Source organism: Amphibalanus amphitrite, unplaced genomic scaffold (assembly GCF_019059575.1).
Source record: "Amphibalanus amphitrite isolate SeventyFive unplaced genomic scaffold, NRLGWU_Aamphi_draft 000056F_arrow, whole genome shotgun sequence".
Lineage (NCBI taxonomy): Eukaryota > Metazoa > Arthropoda > Thecostraca > Balanomorpha > Balanidae > Amphibalanus > Amphibalanus amphitrite.
Genome location: NW_024881552.1, coordinates 802244 through 821993, shown reverse-complemented (window position 1 = coordinate 821993; position 19750 = coordinate 802244). Strand labels below are relative to the sequence as shown.

The 19750-nt window shown below is 49.1% G+C and overlaps 1 protein-coding gene across 6 annotated transcripts; it reads left to right on the top strand.

Annotated features, from left to right (window-relative positions):
• The first annotated feature begins 1730 nt into the window (after window positions 1–1730).
• LOC122378198 (N-acetylgalactosaminyltransferase 7-like) lies at window positions 1731–19366 on the top strand. Of its 6 annotated transcripts, XM_043358993.1 has the most exons (12): window positions 1731–1741; window positions 5966–5995; window positions 7832–8009; window positions 8271–8503; window positions 9261–9427; window positions 10020–10227; window positions 10843–11019; window positions 11341–11458; window positions 14647–14772; window positions 15109–15330; window positions 17340–17564; window positions 17785–19366. In XM_043358993.1, the coding sequence occupies exons 3-12, from the start codon at window positions 7866–7868 to the stop codon at window positions 17923–17925; spliced, it is 1761 nt and encodes a 586-aa protein (XP_043214928.1). In that variant the 5' UTR covers window positions 1731–1741; window positions 5966–5995; window positions 7832–7865; the 3' UTR covers window positions 17926–19366. The 6 variants fall into 6 exon arrangements, with proteins under 6 accessions (XP_043214928.1, XP_043214927.1, XP_043214930.1 ...); XM_043358992.1 differs by lacking the exon at window positions 1731–1741 and having other exon boundaries at window positions 5967–5986; XM_043358995.1 differs by lacking the exon at window positions 1731–1741 and having other exon boundaries at window positions 5978–6185.
• Window positions 19367–19750: the final 384 nt, after the last annotated feature.

Genomic DNA, 19750 nt, shown 5'->3' with positions numbered 1-19750 from the left:
CATGAAATCACGATACCATGTGCGTGGGATAGTTTTAGATCATTATCGGCGCCAAAATAACAGTTTTTATATTTCCCCATTGACTTATAACAGTGATGTCACGTGACCGACCTGACCTCACGTAACCTTAAAAAATCCCAGATATACAAGTTGTGAGACCTCTGGAGGACACCATGTATGCGTCCTGTAACTTTCATCTCGGACAGCTATGGTCGTTGGCGTCTAAAACAATGTCAGAACCAAACAGCCTTTTCACCCTCGCGCTTATAGGAAAGAGGGTTGGAATGAACCCTCTTTTCACTTTTTTCAGATGACTCAGACTTCAATTGAAATTTCAGTAACCCGTGATGTCACTAGGCAGCTTTACCACGCCATTTGTAAGCTCCCCTCCCGAAATCACTATTCGAAACCGTTATTGTGACGTAAAATAAATACATTTATAGAAAGAACACCTTCCTAATTTTTTGCATATTTGTTAACAATGAGCCAAATATTTTTTTAAAGAAATAAAAATTCTAAAAAAAATGGTCCCAAAGTCCAAAAAATACAAATGAAAGAAAACTCGATATGTCATATATCAAAAATTGCGTATTTTTCGAAATTTCAAAAATACATATTAATCTCTGTTTCATTGCAAGTTCAATGTTATATAACATTTGGCATTTGAATAATCCGTCTTAGAGTTACAGCCCGCCAAACTTTGCGCTGCAAAGCAAGATCCAAAAAATGTTATACACCATAACTCAAAAAATACTTATCTGATAAGCCTGAAATTGTTACAGGTGGATTCAGAGCCCCTGATTACCCCTGAGACCAATTCTCGTCCAATTCCGAGAGATGAGGGTGTCAAATTGGAAAAAAGTGGTACGATCTATCGTGGAATGCCCCATATGTCAAATAGCCCAACATTGCAAAACCTTGCCTTTCCTAAAGTGTGACTATAACTAAGTTTATAACTTTGTTCTTCACAGTTAAGTGCAAAATAGAAACAAATCATGCAAGAAAGGCGCCGTAATTGAATCACCCGTGGACCTCTTATATTAGATCGGTTTGACGAAAAACAACATTTTTCTCAATAACTCAAAAGCTATGCATCCTAGCAGCATGAGCTCAAGGTGGCCATTGTTACGAAGGAAAACAAACATAGTGAGTGCATAAAGCAGTAGATACCAGCAGCGGTTCAGCCGGGAGGGCTGGTGGTCCGTCTTGCCCCGCTGGGCCGTCTTACCCCACCTTCCCCTACAGTACAAAGTACGTATACCTAGACAATTACAAAAGTACGTCAAAGACGAAAATACGCATCGAAAAAGTACGTAAATTATCAAGTACGTATATCGCTAAGGTACGTACCCTTGCTGACTTGCATAGATGTCGCAATCGGTCGCAACTACAGCGAGACATGCAGTGCAAACGGTAGCAGACAGCAGTAGTTTCCCCTACCAAAGTGGTGGCTTTCTACCACAGACGCTCGTCGAGGTCGGAATTTCCAAATACGCACAGTCAGGAGTCCTTGACTCTGAGCCCTGAGAGTTTTCCCTAAAAAGTCCCTGGTACTTACGAAATATTGACTACAAAAATAAATATAGCTCAACTGTTCAATTTTCCGCAGAATCTTCCGTCAACAGGAGAATTTGATTTTTAGAGGTGTATACTGCTCACGATAGCGGTCAGTATCAAGAATCTCGAACACGCCAGCTGTTTCCTTCATTTGTGGATTTGTCGGATTTGTATACGTGGAGGCGGCGGGACACGCCTAAGAGCTGGACTTTTTGATGACGTCTTCGGGTGACGTCATGTCGTGTGTGACGTTTCGTGAGCAGGTAAGGAAAAGTCACCACCGCTGGCGAACATTGGTGCGGTAAATGGCAAACACAAATGCTGCGCAGAAAAGACAAAGGTGTAACTTCAGACAACATTCGTTCGGACGACAATGTCAAGGCGAATCAAGAAGTTCTTCATGCGATTGTTAGTTATCTGTCGTGCTATTTTAGTATGATTGTTATTAGCAGTTGATTTGTGAAATGTATTATCAAAATCAATGTTTATTGAACGCAGATTCAGTTTATTTTCAGATGTACCTGTAACCTAGGTACCCTTACACTACACTCATCTCAAGCTGTTCAAACACCCTTGACAAAGTCGATTAAGATGAAAGGTTGGGTATAATTTATACTGTGTTTTCTCTGCATTATTAACATATTCATCATATATACAATATAAGGACCACATGCTTTTTACATGTGTCCACATGTTTCGGTCAAGACGCGTGATGGTCGTGTCGTGTAGCTACAAAGTGATGGATTTTTTTAATTTTAATATAGTCCGAATGGTTGATTGGGCGGCTTGTTGCACATAATGACCCGAAGTTTGTGGTAAAACTAGTTTGCGGGGTATTCGATGAACAAGTGATTTATTGCAATTCTTATTGCCTGGCTATATTGATGAAAACAATAATTATTATTGCCATTTGTTACATGTCATATTACACTCTACAACACGCATCATGGTCATTAATAAGACAATTTGACGTTTAACAAGAGAATTTGAGAGACAAAATAACGATGTTAACTTCTTGCGTTTTGAGCAATAATGGAATGATGTTAAGTTTTGATACAGTCTTGCTTACACTTGACTCCCAGCTGTTGTGTCTTTGCTATGCGATGTTAAACATATAAAACATCTTACTATTCATGTATGCGCCATGACTCATGTAATCTTTTCACAGCCAAGACGCTCCTAAGGTACTGGGAATGTGGGGAGTGCAGCAGCACCGATGGTCGGCTGCGACGGCTGCGATTAATGGTACCACTTCCGTTGTGCGGGACTGACTAAGGAGCCAGGTAAGCGCAATTGTTTTCTGTCTCAGTATTTTTGTTGCAGCTGTAGTGATCAATGAAATATTTTCCGCACTGTTCAGCCAAACATGTATTTCAAACAATCTGCTTCCCAACCAAGGGTGTCGCCACAGGGGGGGGGGGGGGACGGAGGGGATCTCGTCCCCTCCACTTTTTAAAATTTTAACATTACGCCTATGGCGTTGCATGGAAAGAATCGACTTGAAATGGTCCTCGTCCCCTCCAAAATGGTCAATGTCCCCTCCAGTCGTCGCATCGTGGCGTCGCCCCTGTTCCCAACTACACAAATTTAGTCAAACAATGTGCCAATATGGAATTTTCAGGTTCAGTTGAATGAAATAGGAACAATGATAATTGTAGATTACGTATACCTGCAAGAGAGGAAAACAGAATACATTGTATTGCTTGTCCTTCACCGATACTGCTATTTTTCCATTTCTAGAAACACCGACATGGCGATGCAGGTGGTGCTGCCTGGTGAGGCCGCGGTCTCCGGAATCGCCTGCAGACGAAGTCACCTGGCGTCCATCTGCACATCACTTGCAGCAGTGAGGCCTGCTGACAGCGTCTGGCAGTGTCGGCAACGTGCCAGACAGCTATCTGGAGTCCTGCTCACCGCAGGTTGCGGACAGGAGGGGCGACGCATCGTCTCCGAGGTCGCCTCAGCAGCAGTGAGACCCCACTGGCCGTCTTCTTAGGCTTCAACTAGATTGCGAACAACCTATGCTGAGACAACGCCCATGACGTGTGATCCGGTACCGCTACCGCACTGCGTGCCTGTGCCCGCCGTGAGCCGCTAGTGCATGGGTTCGACCATGAGAATATGTGTTTATGTTGCTTTTACTATTGTTTATACGTTGAAGTGACGAATTGTTTATTTTTCGCAAGCCTCCGCTGTCCGGTTGCCTGCAGCTCCATGCAACGCCAGCTGTACTGTTGTTTTAATGTTGTCTCTCCGCTCAGCTGTACTGTTGCCTCTCCGCTCATATATGACACCCTCTATATGAATGGCACTACTGATTGTCAAACCCACTGTCCGTATTGTCCGTAGTGGTGTCTACGCCCATGTGCATACAGCGTGCAGAATCCAGATTCTATTGACTGTATCAATACTGTATCAGCGTATGGGGTGCCTGCTGCATCGCTCAGAGGAAACGCATCCAAAAGGTGCTGGATTTCGGCGCACGTGTCGTGTCTGGCCTCAGCCGAAGAGATCACGTGACTCCTGTGCTTAACGAGCTGGGTTGGAAGTGTGTGGACGATTTGATTCGTGACAGTGACGTAGCTGTGGTTAGTCGCCTACTAATTCGGACAGTGCACCACAAATCCTGCGGAGCAAGTTGGTGCTCAGCTCCGACGAGTCAGCTCGCACCACGCGTGCGACCGAGCGGGGACAGCTGCGTCTGCCCCGGGTCCAAACCGAGTTCGGCCGTCGTGGATTTTTGTTTCGCGCCAGCCAGCACTGGAACGAGTCCTCAGGAGCGCGTCAACAGTAGGTGTGGTCGACTGGTTAGTGTACCGGAAGATGTCTTAGATGTGTATTTTACTCTGTGGTTTCACTTCTATCCGGTTTTACTGCAGTGTTTTATCCAGATGTGTTTTCGCATGTATACGACGTGGTCACCACAAAACCCATGTAATGGAGGGACCTAATAAAATTGTATTGTATTGTATTGTATTGAGGAGAGTTGAGCCAAGTCACCATAGGCTCGGGAAGAGAGCAACGTGGAGGCCCACTGCCCCTTCCTTGGCCCCCACTGGGGGCGCCAGCCACTCCAACTTTTGACTGGATGTCAAGAGCGTCGCCACGAGGGGAACGAGTCGCCGGCCAGCCAAGGTAGCCAACGGCGTGTGAAGGTTGCCTGACCTCGAGGAAACTGAGATGGCACCAACGGAGGTTTTGTTAAGTAGGCGACCAAAATTCGAGCGGCAGCAACCTGGGCACCTTCACTGATAGCAGTGCCGCGTATCAGGGCGCCTTCGACGCTGAGCTGGGCGCCGGCCGCCGATCATCAGGACGCCGGGGGAATATGACCCAATATCCCCCGTAAATATGTGCCTCGGAAGGGAGACCCAACCATAAAACTGAAAGCTCGCCGTATTTGATCCACTATTTTTCGAGCAGGTCCATAGATTTCCGTCCTCAAAAGTGCGGGGATATTCCCCAGTGTTTGAGTTGGATGGGACTATAGTGGCGTTTACACCGACAGGAGATTCCCATTGCCGGCTGTGGGAAACTACTGTCGGTGTAAACGCCATTCATATTTCCTGCATCACCCCTGTGGGGACGCCCTTACTCCATGGTGCCGAGCTTATCAATTGGGATATCAATGGAATCAAAATCTCTTATCGATCGATGAAGAACTAAATTACCCCGACCCGGAGAGCGTCTTTGAAATCAAAGCAGTAGCACATGACGCAAGACTTCAGGCAAATAAATCCTTCTTGTCTGAAATAAAACATTTGTGTATTGATAAGCACGTTTTATAAGCAATAGTAGCAAGATTCTCGATGTATTTGTCCTTGGTGATAATTTAGTAGCAGATACTTACCGTCGCATTTCGTTTTTTCTAATTAATAATTTATATTGTCAGAACTAGCAACATGTCTCTTCGCTCAACAAAAATTACAAAAGTGAAAAGGAAATGATAAATTGCTTATATATTGGTGAAACTGAAAATTAATTCAGCACATATTTTTTTTTTACAGCGTTGAAGTCCAGCTCCAAAGGACAGCTGACGATCGTAGCCGAGCAGGCAGTTTGGTACTTCTTCACTACTTCTTAGAAGTACCCGTTAGTACCGATCATGTCTCACATAATAAGCTATTGGAACAAAAATATGCATGTTTTTCTAATAATTCTCCTTTCACACTTAAAATAAATACTTTTGAAATGCATTTACTAATTAATTCAACAAAAACGGCTTGAAATTTTACAACGTCAAAATACTTATTCCAATTTCCACCATGAAACCACCACTATATTACTTGCTTACAGAACCGTGCGCACAGTGCGCGCAGTTTTATCGTGACGTCAGAGGGTGCTTCCTCAGTGGCGCCCCCTGGCGGGGAACGCGTGCAAAAAGTCCAGCTCTTAGGCATGTCCAGGCGGCGGCGGCGGCGACCGTGGGGTGGGGAAGGTTAGAGGGCCTTGGTTAGAGGTTAAATACCTTGGTTAGGGGTTAGGGGTTGGTTAGGGGTGCCCTTGGAATTATTTTTTTTTGGTTGGGGGGAATAATCTTACAATATCAATATATTTGTGTGTTTATATTTATAATTTTCAACGTTATGTTTGTTCTTGTCATTGTGGGACTCCATACCTCCAACTAGGTACATTTTGAGAAATTGACAACACTGACTCCTAATAAGCTTAGACAGCATTGTACCTGTTCTGTTGTTCTGCATGCTACCATGGCTGATCTGGCTGGGTCATGGGTGGTCGGAGAGGCTGATGTAACCTAGCGTTTTGGCTGGGCTGATATTGGCGCAGGTTTCCATTGAAACAAGCAGAATTGTGGATTATTTAAGCTTTATGTTTTCATAGAAACTAAGCACCAATGCACCTTGGCATCAGGTAGCATTGTAAGCTGAAACCAAAACAGCAGAGGATTGGGTAAATGTCAAGATAAAGTCCTAAGAAGGCTTAAAGGATATTTTTTTCTTCATAATCTTACATTATTTGATATCCTGAATCAAAAAAAAAAATGATACGTCTAGCAAGTCAAAGGAAAAAACATAATCAAACCTGATCCTTATCTTACTAACAACCCAGAACCTACAATTACAAACCTACAACCTAAAATTTCTGCTGTTTCATATAATTTATATCAACAGTGCCACAACTGTAGATCTGACCTTATCTTGACAAATACCAAGGATAAAAACACAGGAATTCCTGACCCCCAATATTGATGTGTTTAAGCATTGCTCCCAAAATTGCTTTCATTTTCATGTTTTCATCATGGCTACTTACCTACCCACCAAGTTGGTCATATTATATATGATAAATAGGTACTTGAAATTATATTACCAGTATAACGCCTTCTGGGGCGACTAACGGAGCGAGCGAGAGGGTGAGCCTTGCACGTGCCAAATTTTGTGGGAGTACCTCCAACTGACTTGCGCATGGCACCCTACTAACCGGTCTCTAGCGATGTGCCAAATTTGAGCACAATCGGCCCAGCCATTCTCGAGATCTGGAAGCGGCACCCTGCACGTGGGCACATACAAAATGGGTCCCAACTGACTTGTGCGCGGCACCCTACTAACTGGTCCCTAACCGTGTACCAAATTTGAGAGCCATCGGTCCAGCCATTCTCGAGATCTGGAATCGACCCCTGCACGTGCGCACGTGCAGCAGCACCCCAACTCTGGCACATGGATATGCATTGCCTAGTGGGTGCCTACCTACATGCCAACTTTCAGCGCAATCGGCCCAGTAGTTACCGAGATATTGCAACAATTACAAAACCGACACCTCTTCGTTTTGCACGTGGCACTTGCATAAGGTGTCACCCACATGCATCGGGAATAGTCCAATACTTGGTAGAAGGAATGAAGCTACCCTACAAAAATTACCGCATGTAAATCGGTCAAAGTGGTTGCTGAGATATAAGCATCGCAAAAGCGTCCGCACGGCCGGCCGGCCGCTCATACTCAGAAATTTTCGTTAATCTAAGGAAAGACTACGCTCGCTTCGCTCGCTCGGTAATGAGTACTGAGCATTTTATTTATTATATTCCCTTCATGGTTTAGAAGATGCAAAAAATGTATGTTTTTCCTTATTGATAATTTTTAAGCCATACCTAAATTTTGCTTTAACAGTTGAGTGGTCTGTGGGCTAAGGTAAGCAGTGCTTGCTGCAAATGATACCACTGACCCAACAGGCACCAGCTGACCTGGCCCGTGCTAGGTTTAATGGCGATAATTTGAATTGAAATCCTAGCATAACGCCAATGCTGCTGCTCCTTTCACAGGCAGGCTCTGTCGGGTTCTGGCGCCGGCGGCAGGATGAGTCTGGTGATGCTGCGCCGCGGCCGCGTCCTGAAGCTGACGGCGGTCGCACTCTGCCTGGTGCTGATCATACTCTTCCTGCTGCCCGGAGACCGCAGGGGACAGCTGCTCGAGCCCAGCTTCCAGGCCAGAGTTAGCAAGGTGAGCAGCCTAGTCACAGTTGGCATGAACTCGTGGATGTTGTTATGACATCATCGGCTCTTTGCCCAGACTCTTGATGACCTTACAGATGGTAAATCTACAAGAGCTACCTACGCTTACAGTCACTCTAGGATACACTCTAGTGACTAGTCACTCTGGCTAGCCTCACTGAAGAGGGTGCTTGTCTTTGCTTGATATGTTATTGTTGACTTTCCAGTCACACACCGATGTAATATAGTGCCCCTGTCTGTCGTTTCACAGCTGACCAGCGGACGCGTCGTCTCGCCGCCCGTCTACAATGCCAACAAGCCAGGCAACTATGAGCCTCCGCCGGAGCGGGAGCGCACCGGTCCCGGCGAGAAAGGCCAGCCGCACCGCGTGTCACGCGCCAAACAGAACCTGGCCGCGCAGAGCGAGAACGAGTACGGCATGAACATGGCCGTCTCGGACGAGATATCGCTGGACCGCAGCGTGCCCGACACCAGGGACCCCGAGTGAGTCCGGCCGCAGGGAGAGGGGAGACGAGTGGGAGAGGTGAGGGTGCGGGAGAGGAGGTGATTTAGAGCTGCGGCCTGTACCGGTCCGTCGTGGTGAAGGAGAGGGACAGATGATCACGGAAAGCAACTGATACGTCTTGAAACCGCAGAATATCTGGTGGCGCATGTTTAGTTCTGATGATAAACTTAAAACTGCGGTTAATTTTGCAAGCAGGCTTATTCTGAGTATCATTTGTTTACGTGATTTTCCCGTCAATTAACTGGTCTGTAAGTTCCTGAGGGCTGTTCACGGGCCCTGTGTGCGGTCGGACCGCACACAGCCTCCAAGCTCCGCCCACTGCGTCCCTACGTCAGCCTTCCGTCACCGCACACAGCGATCGCTGTGGCCGGTCGGGACTGGCCACAGCGGACCGTCCACCGCACGCAGCCGTGACGTCAGAGCCGCCTACCCATCCCCTACCCCCACGCCTGCTGGACGCACCGCACACACCGCACGCAGCAGTGTGCGGTGCCCCTCTGGTCGATCGGTTGTAACTGACACTTTGCACACGTAATTTTCATCACGGTTTTAGGAGAATGATGTTTAGGCGAAACAGCAAAGGAAAACAAATTTAGAAGTCATAAATGAAAACAATCTAATTTTGTTGTAAGCAATTAGTAACTTCTATGTCGTTCGTCACCACTACTCGCACACACGCCTTGCCCGTTCGCCCGTTTCATGTGCTGCTAAGGTCTCCCCCTGCCCCTCCGTCAGGTGTAAGCACTGGGACTACCCGGAGGACCTGCCCAGCACCTCGGTCATCATCGTCTTCCACAACGAGGGCTGGTCGACGCTGATGCGCACTGTACACAGCGTGGTGAACGGATCGCCGGCCAAACTGCTGCACGAGATCATCCTGGTGGACGACTTCAGTGACAAAGGTGGGGTCACGGAGCGGTGGGAGGGTGGGTGGGTGAGGGAATATTGGTACACTTTGGGGACAGGGATGAGGATGAGGGCGGCCGGTGTGCGACTTTTTGGGGTGCATTGAAATTAGAAGTTAACAGCGGGCCTTGTCATGATTTTGATGCTTCAGTAGGTATGCTTTATCATCGTCGAGGGATGCGCCCAAACGCTAATCGTTGGATCGCTTATAGTGTCAGGCAGATGGGAGTGTAGCCGCCAGGACTGGACCACAGATAGCTCTGACGGCGTCCTCGGGCCCGTCTTTATTCCGTTTTTGCTGCATGCGATAAAAGCGACCACAGTGTTGTCCGTGCCGCGGGTCTCGGTAACGGATGCAAACAATCGCCACCTCAATGACCGTAGCCCTTCGATACTCCATAGAACTTGTGGAAGAAGCTGGTGTCGGTTTTTTGGCGCCGTCTCTTTATTAATCTGGTCTGTCCCGCTAGGTTTTAGCCGACCTGAGAGACAGGCTTCTGTTCCGTCACCATCCTTACATTGACCCGCACCCTTACAGGGGACCTGATAGAGAAGTTCGTGACCCACTCCCCTCTCTGACCCTTCCAGAGGACCTGAAGGAGAAGCTGGTCACCCACATCCGTCAGTTCGACGGCCGGGTGAAGCTGCACCGTAACACAGAGCGGGAGGGCCTGATCCGGACCCGGACGCGCGGCGCCCAGCTGGCCACCGGCGAGGTCATCGTGTTCCTGGACGCCCACTGTGAGGTCAACGCCAACTGGCTGCCGCCCCTGCTGGCACCCATCGCTCTGGACAGGTGGGATGGAGACGGGGTTTACGGGCCCGGTGCATTGACCGTGTGTGGTAAGGGGGAGGGTTACTAGCGTCCATCGCACTGAACAGGTGAGACAGGAAGAGAGGGGATAGGGGGTACCAGGGCTCGGTGCATTGACCATGTGTGGTAGGGGGGGAGGTTTACTAGCGTCTATCGCACTAACCAGCTGCGACTGCTTGTGTTGGGGTGTGCGGGGTGGACATGGGGGGGGAGGGGGGTTAGAAAGGACAGGTGCGGGCCGCTGGCAATGGGAGTTGGGGAGGAGCTACTGATGTCCATCGTCCTGGACAGGTGTGGTTGGTGGTGGTGGTGGTGGGGGAGGGGGGGAGGCAAAAACACATCGCGCTGGTCAGGTTTGCGAGACAGACACGTAATGAAAACGGCAAGATATGGGATAATAACTAATAAGACATTGAAATGCCAATGACATGTGACTTCACTTCAGATCTCTGTTTAGACCGACTAAAATCCGGTAGGTGGGGCAATCCTTCTACTGTGGTGGTTGAACTTTTTCAGCGATTCGTTGCGCATGCGTTTCCCAGTTTGACCCTCCCCCACCCACTGACCGTCACCCCCGTCTCTCTCTCTCTCCATCAGGACGCGGATGACTGTTCCGATCATTGACGGCGTGGATCACAGTACGTTCGAGTACCGCCCCGTCTACCAGTGGACGTCCCGCTTCCGCGGCATCTTCGAGTGGGGCATGCTCTACAAGGAGAACGACATTCCCGAGCAGGAGAGCAGGCAGCACGCGCACAGATCAGAGCCATACAGGTGGGTCAGGCCTCGGAGATTTAAACCGTGGAGAGGGGTGGATTAATTAGGTGGGGCAATCCTTCTATTGGATGAGTAACAAAACAGTCTGGTTTCTGCGAAATAACAAACATCTCCTGAGATGCTTTTACGAATGGGTCGAATTTATCTTTTAAATGTCGACATTGAAGAATGCCGAAAGTATACTGTAGAATGAGGAAAGTGGAAACAATACCTTTTGTGAGATTTCTACATCGTGTTTCACGTACTGCACATGTGGCTAACTGTGTCACAACTGACTATGTTGGACTGACTTGGACCGACTATGACTGTGTGCCGCAGGGCGCCGACACACGCGGGCGGTCTGTTCGCCATTGACCGCTCCTACTTCCTGGAGCTGGGCGCCTACGATCCCGGACTGCTCGTTTGGGGCGGAGAAAACTTCGAGCTCTCGTTCAAGGTACCGCCGGGGGACGCGAGCGTGACAAACTTGTGTGTCGAGACAGAGTTCTCGGGAAGTGACATCCTAAATCATCAGTGTCCTGAAATTGATTTTTCGGAGAGTGTGATTGAAGCCGCAAGGACGTCGCTATTTAAAAAGGACGTCGATATCGGTGCGGAGCCTAAGCCACTGGAGATCCCTTACCTAAATCTCTTAAAATTAGCGATTTTCACTGGCAATATTGACTAATACCAACTCAAGGCACCTCAAATGATCATATCAATATATAGACACAAAGTAATGCCAGTTTACCCCTAGTAAAATACAAAATTCAAGCATTCACCACAAACACCAAAACAACACTTTGAAGATGTCTAGTTCTTGTCCATGATCGTACACAACAGTCAACAACAAATATGCTTAAAAAAAATCAGCCCAAGAGCCAGCGGCTATCACTAAATATTGACGTCATAAGAGGGATATCATATCGAGCAAGAGGACTGATGTAAAAAAGCAGACGTCCAAACAATGAGGTGGAAAACAGTTCGGAAAAATAATTTCCATAGCTTACTGTTATGAAATTCAATTAAGAAAACTCCGAGGTGGACGCTGAATTTTTCTTGGCTGGAAAAAATGTGAAATCATTGTGCACTTTTCAGTTTTGTACCGACGTCGATTAAATGGGAATAACAAGGTCAATCGACGTCCCCAACATTGCGTGTATTTTTAAGCCAAGGACGACATACTTGAATTAATTCTGTTGAAATTCGGTAACTTTATTCTAATTCAAACAGATAAACATTAAACTTTTTCCCCAACCACTATCAACATATGCAAAATTAACTATTTTTGAAGGGCATGTTCAAAGGGCAGCGCTAACCCGTTCCAGTGACCTTCTGAGGGGAAAAAATAATTAAATATGTTACAGTAATTTGATACGAAAGGTATGTTGCGTGCTTATAGTTAAATGTCCAAGTAATATATTCGCATGATTAATTTTTATCTATACACTGCACAGTTACTAAAACTGAAAAGTGGAAAACGACGTCCTCAGATTCCTCTATTCCGACATCCTTTCTCCTTCATATGGCAGCATTACCTTCACCTGGTAAAGGAAAAAACCTATCCATATCTGACGCACAGAAAACAAAAATAAAATAAAACCGCGTTGTTTACTGTTGCGGCAGTTGGCCAGGAAAGGGGAGTTGAGTGTAAGAGTGGGTTTGTGAGGACTTATGTCTTATGATATATTTATTGTCATTTTGCATAGCCGTGTTTTTAGGCTACAGAGGTGATATTTCCTTTTGTTAGTTTGCTTTTGGTGTTCGATATACCTATCGACTTTTATCTGTCAGGGACGTCGTTTGGCTTTCCGGGACGTCACAAAGAGAATCTGTTAGGTGTGGGTTTCCACCCAAATTCACGAAAATCAGGACACTGTAAATCATCGGATGGCTGCTTCCCCATTCACACAAACTTTTCTTGCACATGCAAACTGTCACACTTTTTGGTTAACCTATTGTGATGTTTACGGCGCCTTAGTGCACCCCTCATATTACCCAACCGGGTTCACTATTGATGGCTAATTGTGTCTCTGTTCCCCCAGATCTGGCAGTGTGGTGGCAGCATCGTCTGGGTGCCCTGCTCCCGATCCTGTGTAAATATCTCCGCCTTATGTGACAGTGTCTCTGTTCCCCCAGATCTGGCAGTGTGGTGGCAGCATTGTGTGGGTGCCCTGCTCCCGATCCTGTGTAAATATCCCCGCCGTATGTGACAGTGTCTCTGTTCCCCCAGATCTGGCAGTGTGGTGGCAGCATCGTCTGGGTGCCCTGCTCCCGATCCTGTGTAAATATCCCCGCCTTATGTGACAGTGTCTCTGTTCCCCCAGATCTGGCAGTGTGGTGGCAGCATTGTGTGGGTGCCCTGCTCCCGATCCTGTGTAAATATCCCCGCCGTATGTGACAGTGTCTCTGTTCCCCCAGATCTGGCAGTGTGGTGGCAGCATTGTGTGGGTGCCCTGCTCCCGATCCTGTGTAAATATCCCCGCCGTATGTGACAGTGTCTCTGTTCCCCCAGATCTGGCAGTGTGGTGGCAGCATTGTGTGGGTGCCCTGCTCCCGATCCTGTGTAAATCTCCCCGCCGTATGTGACAGTGTCTCTGTTCCCCCAGATCTGGCAGTGTGGTGGCAGCATCGTCTGGGTGCCCTGCTCCCGATCCTGTGTAAATATCCCCGCCTTATGTAACAGTGTCTCTGTTCCCCCAGATCTGGCAGTGTGGTGGCAGCATCGTCTGGGTGCCCTGCTCCCGATCCTGTGTAAATATCCCCGCCTTATGTGACAGTGTCTCTGTTCCCCCAGATCTGGCAGTGTGGTGGCAGCATTGTGTGGGTGCCCTGCTCCCGATCCTGTGTAAATATCCCCGCCGTATGTGACAGTGTCTCTGTTCCCCCAGGTCTGGCAGTGTGATGGCAGCATTGTGTGGGTGCCCTGCTCCCGATCCTGTGTAAATCTCCCCGCCGTATGTGACAGTGTCTCTGTTCCCCCAGATCTGGCAGTGTGGTGGCAGCATCGTCTGGGTGCCCTGCTCCCGATCCTGTGTAAATATCCCCGCCTTATGTGACAGTGTCTCTGTTCCCCCAGATCTGGCAGTGTGGTGGCAGCATCGTCTGGGTGCCCTGCTCCCGCTCCCGTGTAAATATCCGTGCCCTGTGTGACAGTGTCTTTGTTTCTCCAGATCTGGCAGTGTGGCGGCAGCATCGTCTGGGTGCCCTGCTCCCGATCCTGTGTAAATATCTCCGCCTTATGTGACAGTGTCTCTGTTCCCCCAGATCTGGCAGTGTGGTGGCAGCATTGTGTGGGTGCCCTGCTCCCGATCCTGTGTAAATATCCCCGCCGTATGTGACAGTGTCTCTGTTCCCCCAGATCTGGCAGTGTGGTGGCAGCATTGTGTGGGTGCCCTGCTCCCGATCCTGTGTAAATCTCCCCGCCGTATGTGACAGTGTCTCTGTTCCCCCAGATCTGGCAGTGTGGTGGCAGCATCGTCTGGGTGCCCTGCTCCCGATCCTGTGTAAATATCCCCGCCTTATGTGACAGTGTCTCTGTTCCCTCAGATCTGGCAGTGTGGTGGCAGCATTGTGTGGGTGCCCTGCTCCCGATCCTGTGTAAATCTCCCCGCCCTGTGTGTGACAATGTCTCTGCTCCCCCAGATCTGGCAGTGTGGTGGCAGCATTGTGTGGGTGCCCTGCTCCCGAGTCGGACACGTTTATCGAGGCTTCATGCCCTACAGCTTCGGCGAGCTCGCCAAAAAGAAGAAGGGACCGCTTATCACTATCGTAAGGAACACCACATTTTGGCTTCAGCGAGCAATGAGCACCTTAAGTCGGAAAACTTTCGCTCTCTTTGATATTTTATGTTGTTACTTTTTACAACTAAAAACTTCAACTTTTGTGTTGAGCTTTTATACAATTACCGCAGTTTTGATCAAATATCGTCAACAAACGAGCCGTAACTTGACCGTAAACACAAGTGTGTTGGCCGGTCAGGCTCATTCAATCGGGGAACTTAGTCGAGCAGATGGCGTGCCGATCGCGGCGGTGCAGGGCCGGACGCTGTGTATTTCCGCTGGTGGGTGCTATTGGATCTAATTTGCTATCTCTGCCGTTCCCCAGAACTACAAGCGTGTGATCGAGACTTGGTTCGACGAGAAGCACAAGGAGTTCTTCTACACGCGCGAGCCGATGGCGCGCTTCCTGGACCACGGCGACATTTCTGAGCAGCTGGCCTTCAAGGAGCGCAACAAGTGCAAGAGTTTCCAGTGGTTTATGGACAACGTGGCGTACGACGTGGTGGAGAAGTTCCCCGAACTGCCGCCCAACATACACTGGGGAGAGGTGAGGGAGATGGCGGGGACACTGGGGAGATAAAGAGGGGGGGGGACACTGGAAGCTGCCGCCCAACATACACTGGGGAGAGGTGAGGGGGATGGTGGGGACACTGGGGGAGATAACGGGGAGGGGTGGGGACACTGGATGCTGCCGCCCAACATACACTGGGGAGAGGTGAGGGGGATAGTGGGGTCACTGGGAGCTGCCGCCCAACATCCACTGGGGAGAGGTGAGGGGGATAGATGGGACACTGGGGGAGAAGAGGAGGGGGTGGGGACACTGGAAGCTGCCGCCCAACATACACTGGGGAGAGGTGAGGGGGATAGTGGGGACACTGGGGGAGATAAAGAGGAGGGGGTGGGGATAACTGGAAGCTGCCGCCTAACATACACTGGGGAGAGTTTAGTGAGTGTATTGGTCACACTGGGGAGAGGTGAGGGGGATAGTAGGGACACTGGGAGAGAGATAAAGAGGAGGGGGTGGGGACACGGGAAGCTGCCGCCCAACATTCACTGGGGAGAGCTGGTAAGAGGGAGATGGTGGGGACACTGGGGGAGATAAAGAGAAGGGGATGGGACACTGGAAGCTGCCGCCCAACATACACTGGGGAGAGTTTAGTGGGTGTATTGGTCACACTGGGGAGAGGTGAGGGGGATAATTGGATAGGCGGGGATAGTTGGAACGCTGGAAAGAGGGATAGAAACATTGGGGAGAGGTAAGAGCGGTGGTGAGATCTCGAGACCAGTTACCTAGTACCTGGTTATAACTCGGGATGGATAACTTTGTCATTATACATCGCCCGGGTGTTTTTTTTTTTTAAGAAATAATTTTGTTATTCAGAGCAAGAAAATGTAAAGTCGTCATTGTGACACTTCTGATCCGGCGCTTACTGACAAGATGAGACTGGAGGCAGATTGTCTATTAAAACAACCTGCATGACGCCTCATTTGTTAAACTTCAATATTTTATCTGCATGAGGGTTGTATCGAAAGCTGGCATACGAGTACTAGCTGTTTCTTCGAGCTGAACGGCAGGTGTTGTTCATGCCATCGCCAACAACGCCAACACCCTCCCCCATGTGTTTGTGGGTAATTTGGTCGCATGCATTTACATTCCTTTTTATTGATGTGCCACTTTCCAATCAACATTATGGTGACAGCAGCGGTTATCACCGCCATCCGTCTTCCGAATTCAAGGTGAACCGGTGGTGGGAGCTCAGCACCAGCCCTAGCGGTCCGCTTCTCCCGAACCCCTGGTTATCGCAAAATGCAGCGGATTTACTGATGTCGGTCCTATAAATTATGCCTTTGGTGATAGTTAAATGATGTCATATTGGTCAGTACGTTTTTTTTCCTTTGCCTGTCTGTGCCCTTAACCCTGTGAGAGCTTGTCGTTTTTATCTTGTCTCAGTGATATATACTCTGCTACTCTGACTTAACCTTTATGGCCGCTACCCGAGATAGAAATAACGGGTTTGGAGACAATGGTTAAAGAAAATGGACGTTCCTGATGACAAATAATTTGGTGGTTAAGTTACAAATGAACAAGTTAACCCTTTTTGACCTTGTGCGTTAGCATAGCAAAAATTAGCATTTATGCCCTGCTTCCAGTTATTAGCTCTGATTGTGGAATTGATTGTTGATTTATTTTGCAAGTTTTATGTTTTCTGGCTGACACTATTTTACGGATGTTTCCATAAAACGCATGACATTCTGGTGTTGGTTGCTGGGTACTTATTGGTGACGGTTGATCGGCAGGTAAGCATTTTTTTCTTTTGTACCTTGCAGATTTTAAATGCTTTTATCGTTGCTTCTTCCTTTTTGTGTCCGATTTTTGTATTTTATATAATAATTTGTAACTACTCCCTCCTATGTCGCAAACCTTTCTCGTTGCGTGCCTTTTAACGCAAATTTACGCAAATAAATTAACTGCCTCTTTACGGTGCAATATAATAATAAGGTAACAGACGCGTCGTGAGCGTACAGTGCCCCTATCACGCCCTTCCTGTCCTGCAGCTGCGTAACTCTGCGGACGGCCGGTGTCTGGACACGATGGGCCAGCCGGCGCCCACCAACATGGGCGTCTCGCCGTGCCACGGCTACGGCAACAACCAGCTGATCCGACTCAACTCGGCCGGTCAGCTGGCCGTCGGCGAGCGCTGCGTAGAGGCCGACGGGCACACGGTCAAACTGGCCTTCTGCCGGCTCGGCACCGTCGACGGACACTGGCAGTACAGCGAGGTGGGTGACTAGTACGACGACGTTTCGTTGGGATGTATGGAGGGATGGGGTGGAAAAGTGTCTTGTGAGTTGTGATGTTGCCTTTTATGTTTTGCGGCAGTAGCTAGTTTGTCGATGGGGCCCAGTGTAAGTTTTCCGAGTCTATCCCCCTATTTCGCCTCAGTAAAAGGTGTGCATTCGTTTTGAAGGCTTCCGTTGATATTTTACCTCTCTTTTCCAGACGAGTCAGTCCATGTTCCACCGTCGTTTGAAGAAGTGCATGGCTCTGGATCCCGGCTCTGGGCAGCTGAAGATGCTGGACTGTGATGAGCGCGACAGCTACAAGAAGTGGCAGTGGAAGCAGCTGACGCCCCGCTGGTGATCGGACTCGGTGTGATGATCCGAGGACTGAGTTTCGTTGTGAAGGCTGAGACAGGAAGGCTGAAACAGTTACTGCAGCCGAGCTCTGAGCTGTGTTCCGAGTGAAACTGACCGTCTGTGCCTCGATTTTGTTGGCGGGTGTGTACCGAAGCGGTCAGGAGTGTGCTGGGACATCCCGTCCAGGGGACCACCACCGTAGGCTGACCAGGCCACAGTCTGACCCGGGCCGGCACTCCTCACATAATTGAAATGACGCCTTCCTCGCTGCTGCGGTCTGCGGTCTCGGTTGCCGGCCGGCCGGTCCGGTAGCTGTGGCACCGCGGTGACCCGGCTGGTCGCTGCGGCAGCCGCACCCTGTCCTCTATCAGCCCGCCGACCTGTCCGGCCCGGCGGCCCGGATCTCAGCGGCCGGTCCGGGCTGCGGTCCCGGCTGCCGTCACGGTGACCGGCGGCGGCGGATACCACCCTGCGGGACGAGGTTGCCGACCCGCTCAGACGCTCTCAGGAGCGACTCGGCGACACCGACCGCCCGACTGAGCTGTGCTGTGGGCAGGAGGAGGGGAGGGTGGACCCTCTGAACTCTGCGGTAACACCTAACGGCACCGCACGCCGAGAAATTATGTGATCCTGTCACTGGGACTGTCGCTGGGAGTTTGTGCCGTGTTCTCAGTGGCTGTAAATCTACGGAGCCTCTCAGTGTGTGAGCAGTGCGATAGGACGTCCTATGGAGGTTAGCGCTGCGAGGCGGTCACTGCGGCACAACTGGGGGTGGACACTCCGAGTGTGTTTTACGGTGGCGGTGATTTGGTGGGGATGAGACGCGCTGAATTCGCTGATCAGCGACATTTCGGTGCCGTTAACTGAATTTGAGTGATGTTAAGGAACCAAGGGCTCAACTCCGTGGTAGATATTGACGTGATTGCTTTGGGGTTTGTACTTGCGTCCTGGGACATGGAAGAGGTTCATTCTACTATGATGAGCTGAAAGAACATTCCTCGTATTTGTCCGCTACTTTGTGCTGTTCTGGAGGCCAGGCTGTTGGCAATGCCTGGCTCGAGTGTTATGACGGGAGTTGTATTTTTCACATTGTTGGCATCCCACTCGTTGATAGAATACTTACGATTTATTATTGTTCTAAGTGTTGATGTTGGTGTTCCCAGACTATAAAGGGTATCTCCCAAAGATAACGAGATAGTTATATTACGGACGGACTCAACCATATTGAATTTAACATTATGCTTCTGTTGTGTCTGCATTGTGACCAATGAACTCGGTTGGAGGTTTTATGGGACTGCTGTGCCGTGCATCTTGTTCTGTTACGAGTGATGAGCACGGCTTGTGGCGATATACTATCTGATACACCGTTCCATGTGTGTCGCAACAAATTATTTCTGTGCATCAGACGGATGTGGTGACCAAATACAGGTGCTGGGAAAGAGTTATCTCTTTTGTATTGACGCAGCGCGAAGTTATGGGCGGATGATTTGTCAAATGGAATGTGTTCGAAACACGGCTTATATTGTTCGAGTTAACCTGCTTGAGTAGCATGCAGAAACATGCCTACACCGGACATCGCACAAGAATCAGGAAAACTCCTTTTCATGAGATGTTGAAGCTTTCTTCCGGCTCACATTTTTAATGAGGTAGTTTGAAGGAGCAAAGTGAGAGACGCACTAAAAATCGTGTCGCGGGGATCGCACCCAGCTAGGAGCCGATGCGCCGTCGGGGCCTCTCCGATTGTGTTCCCGACTCCAGTGGCCGCAATCGGCGTGCCCGGCCAACTCTCCCGTCGTCTGTTTTCCTCTGCCCATTGCCCAAGACCATGG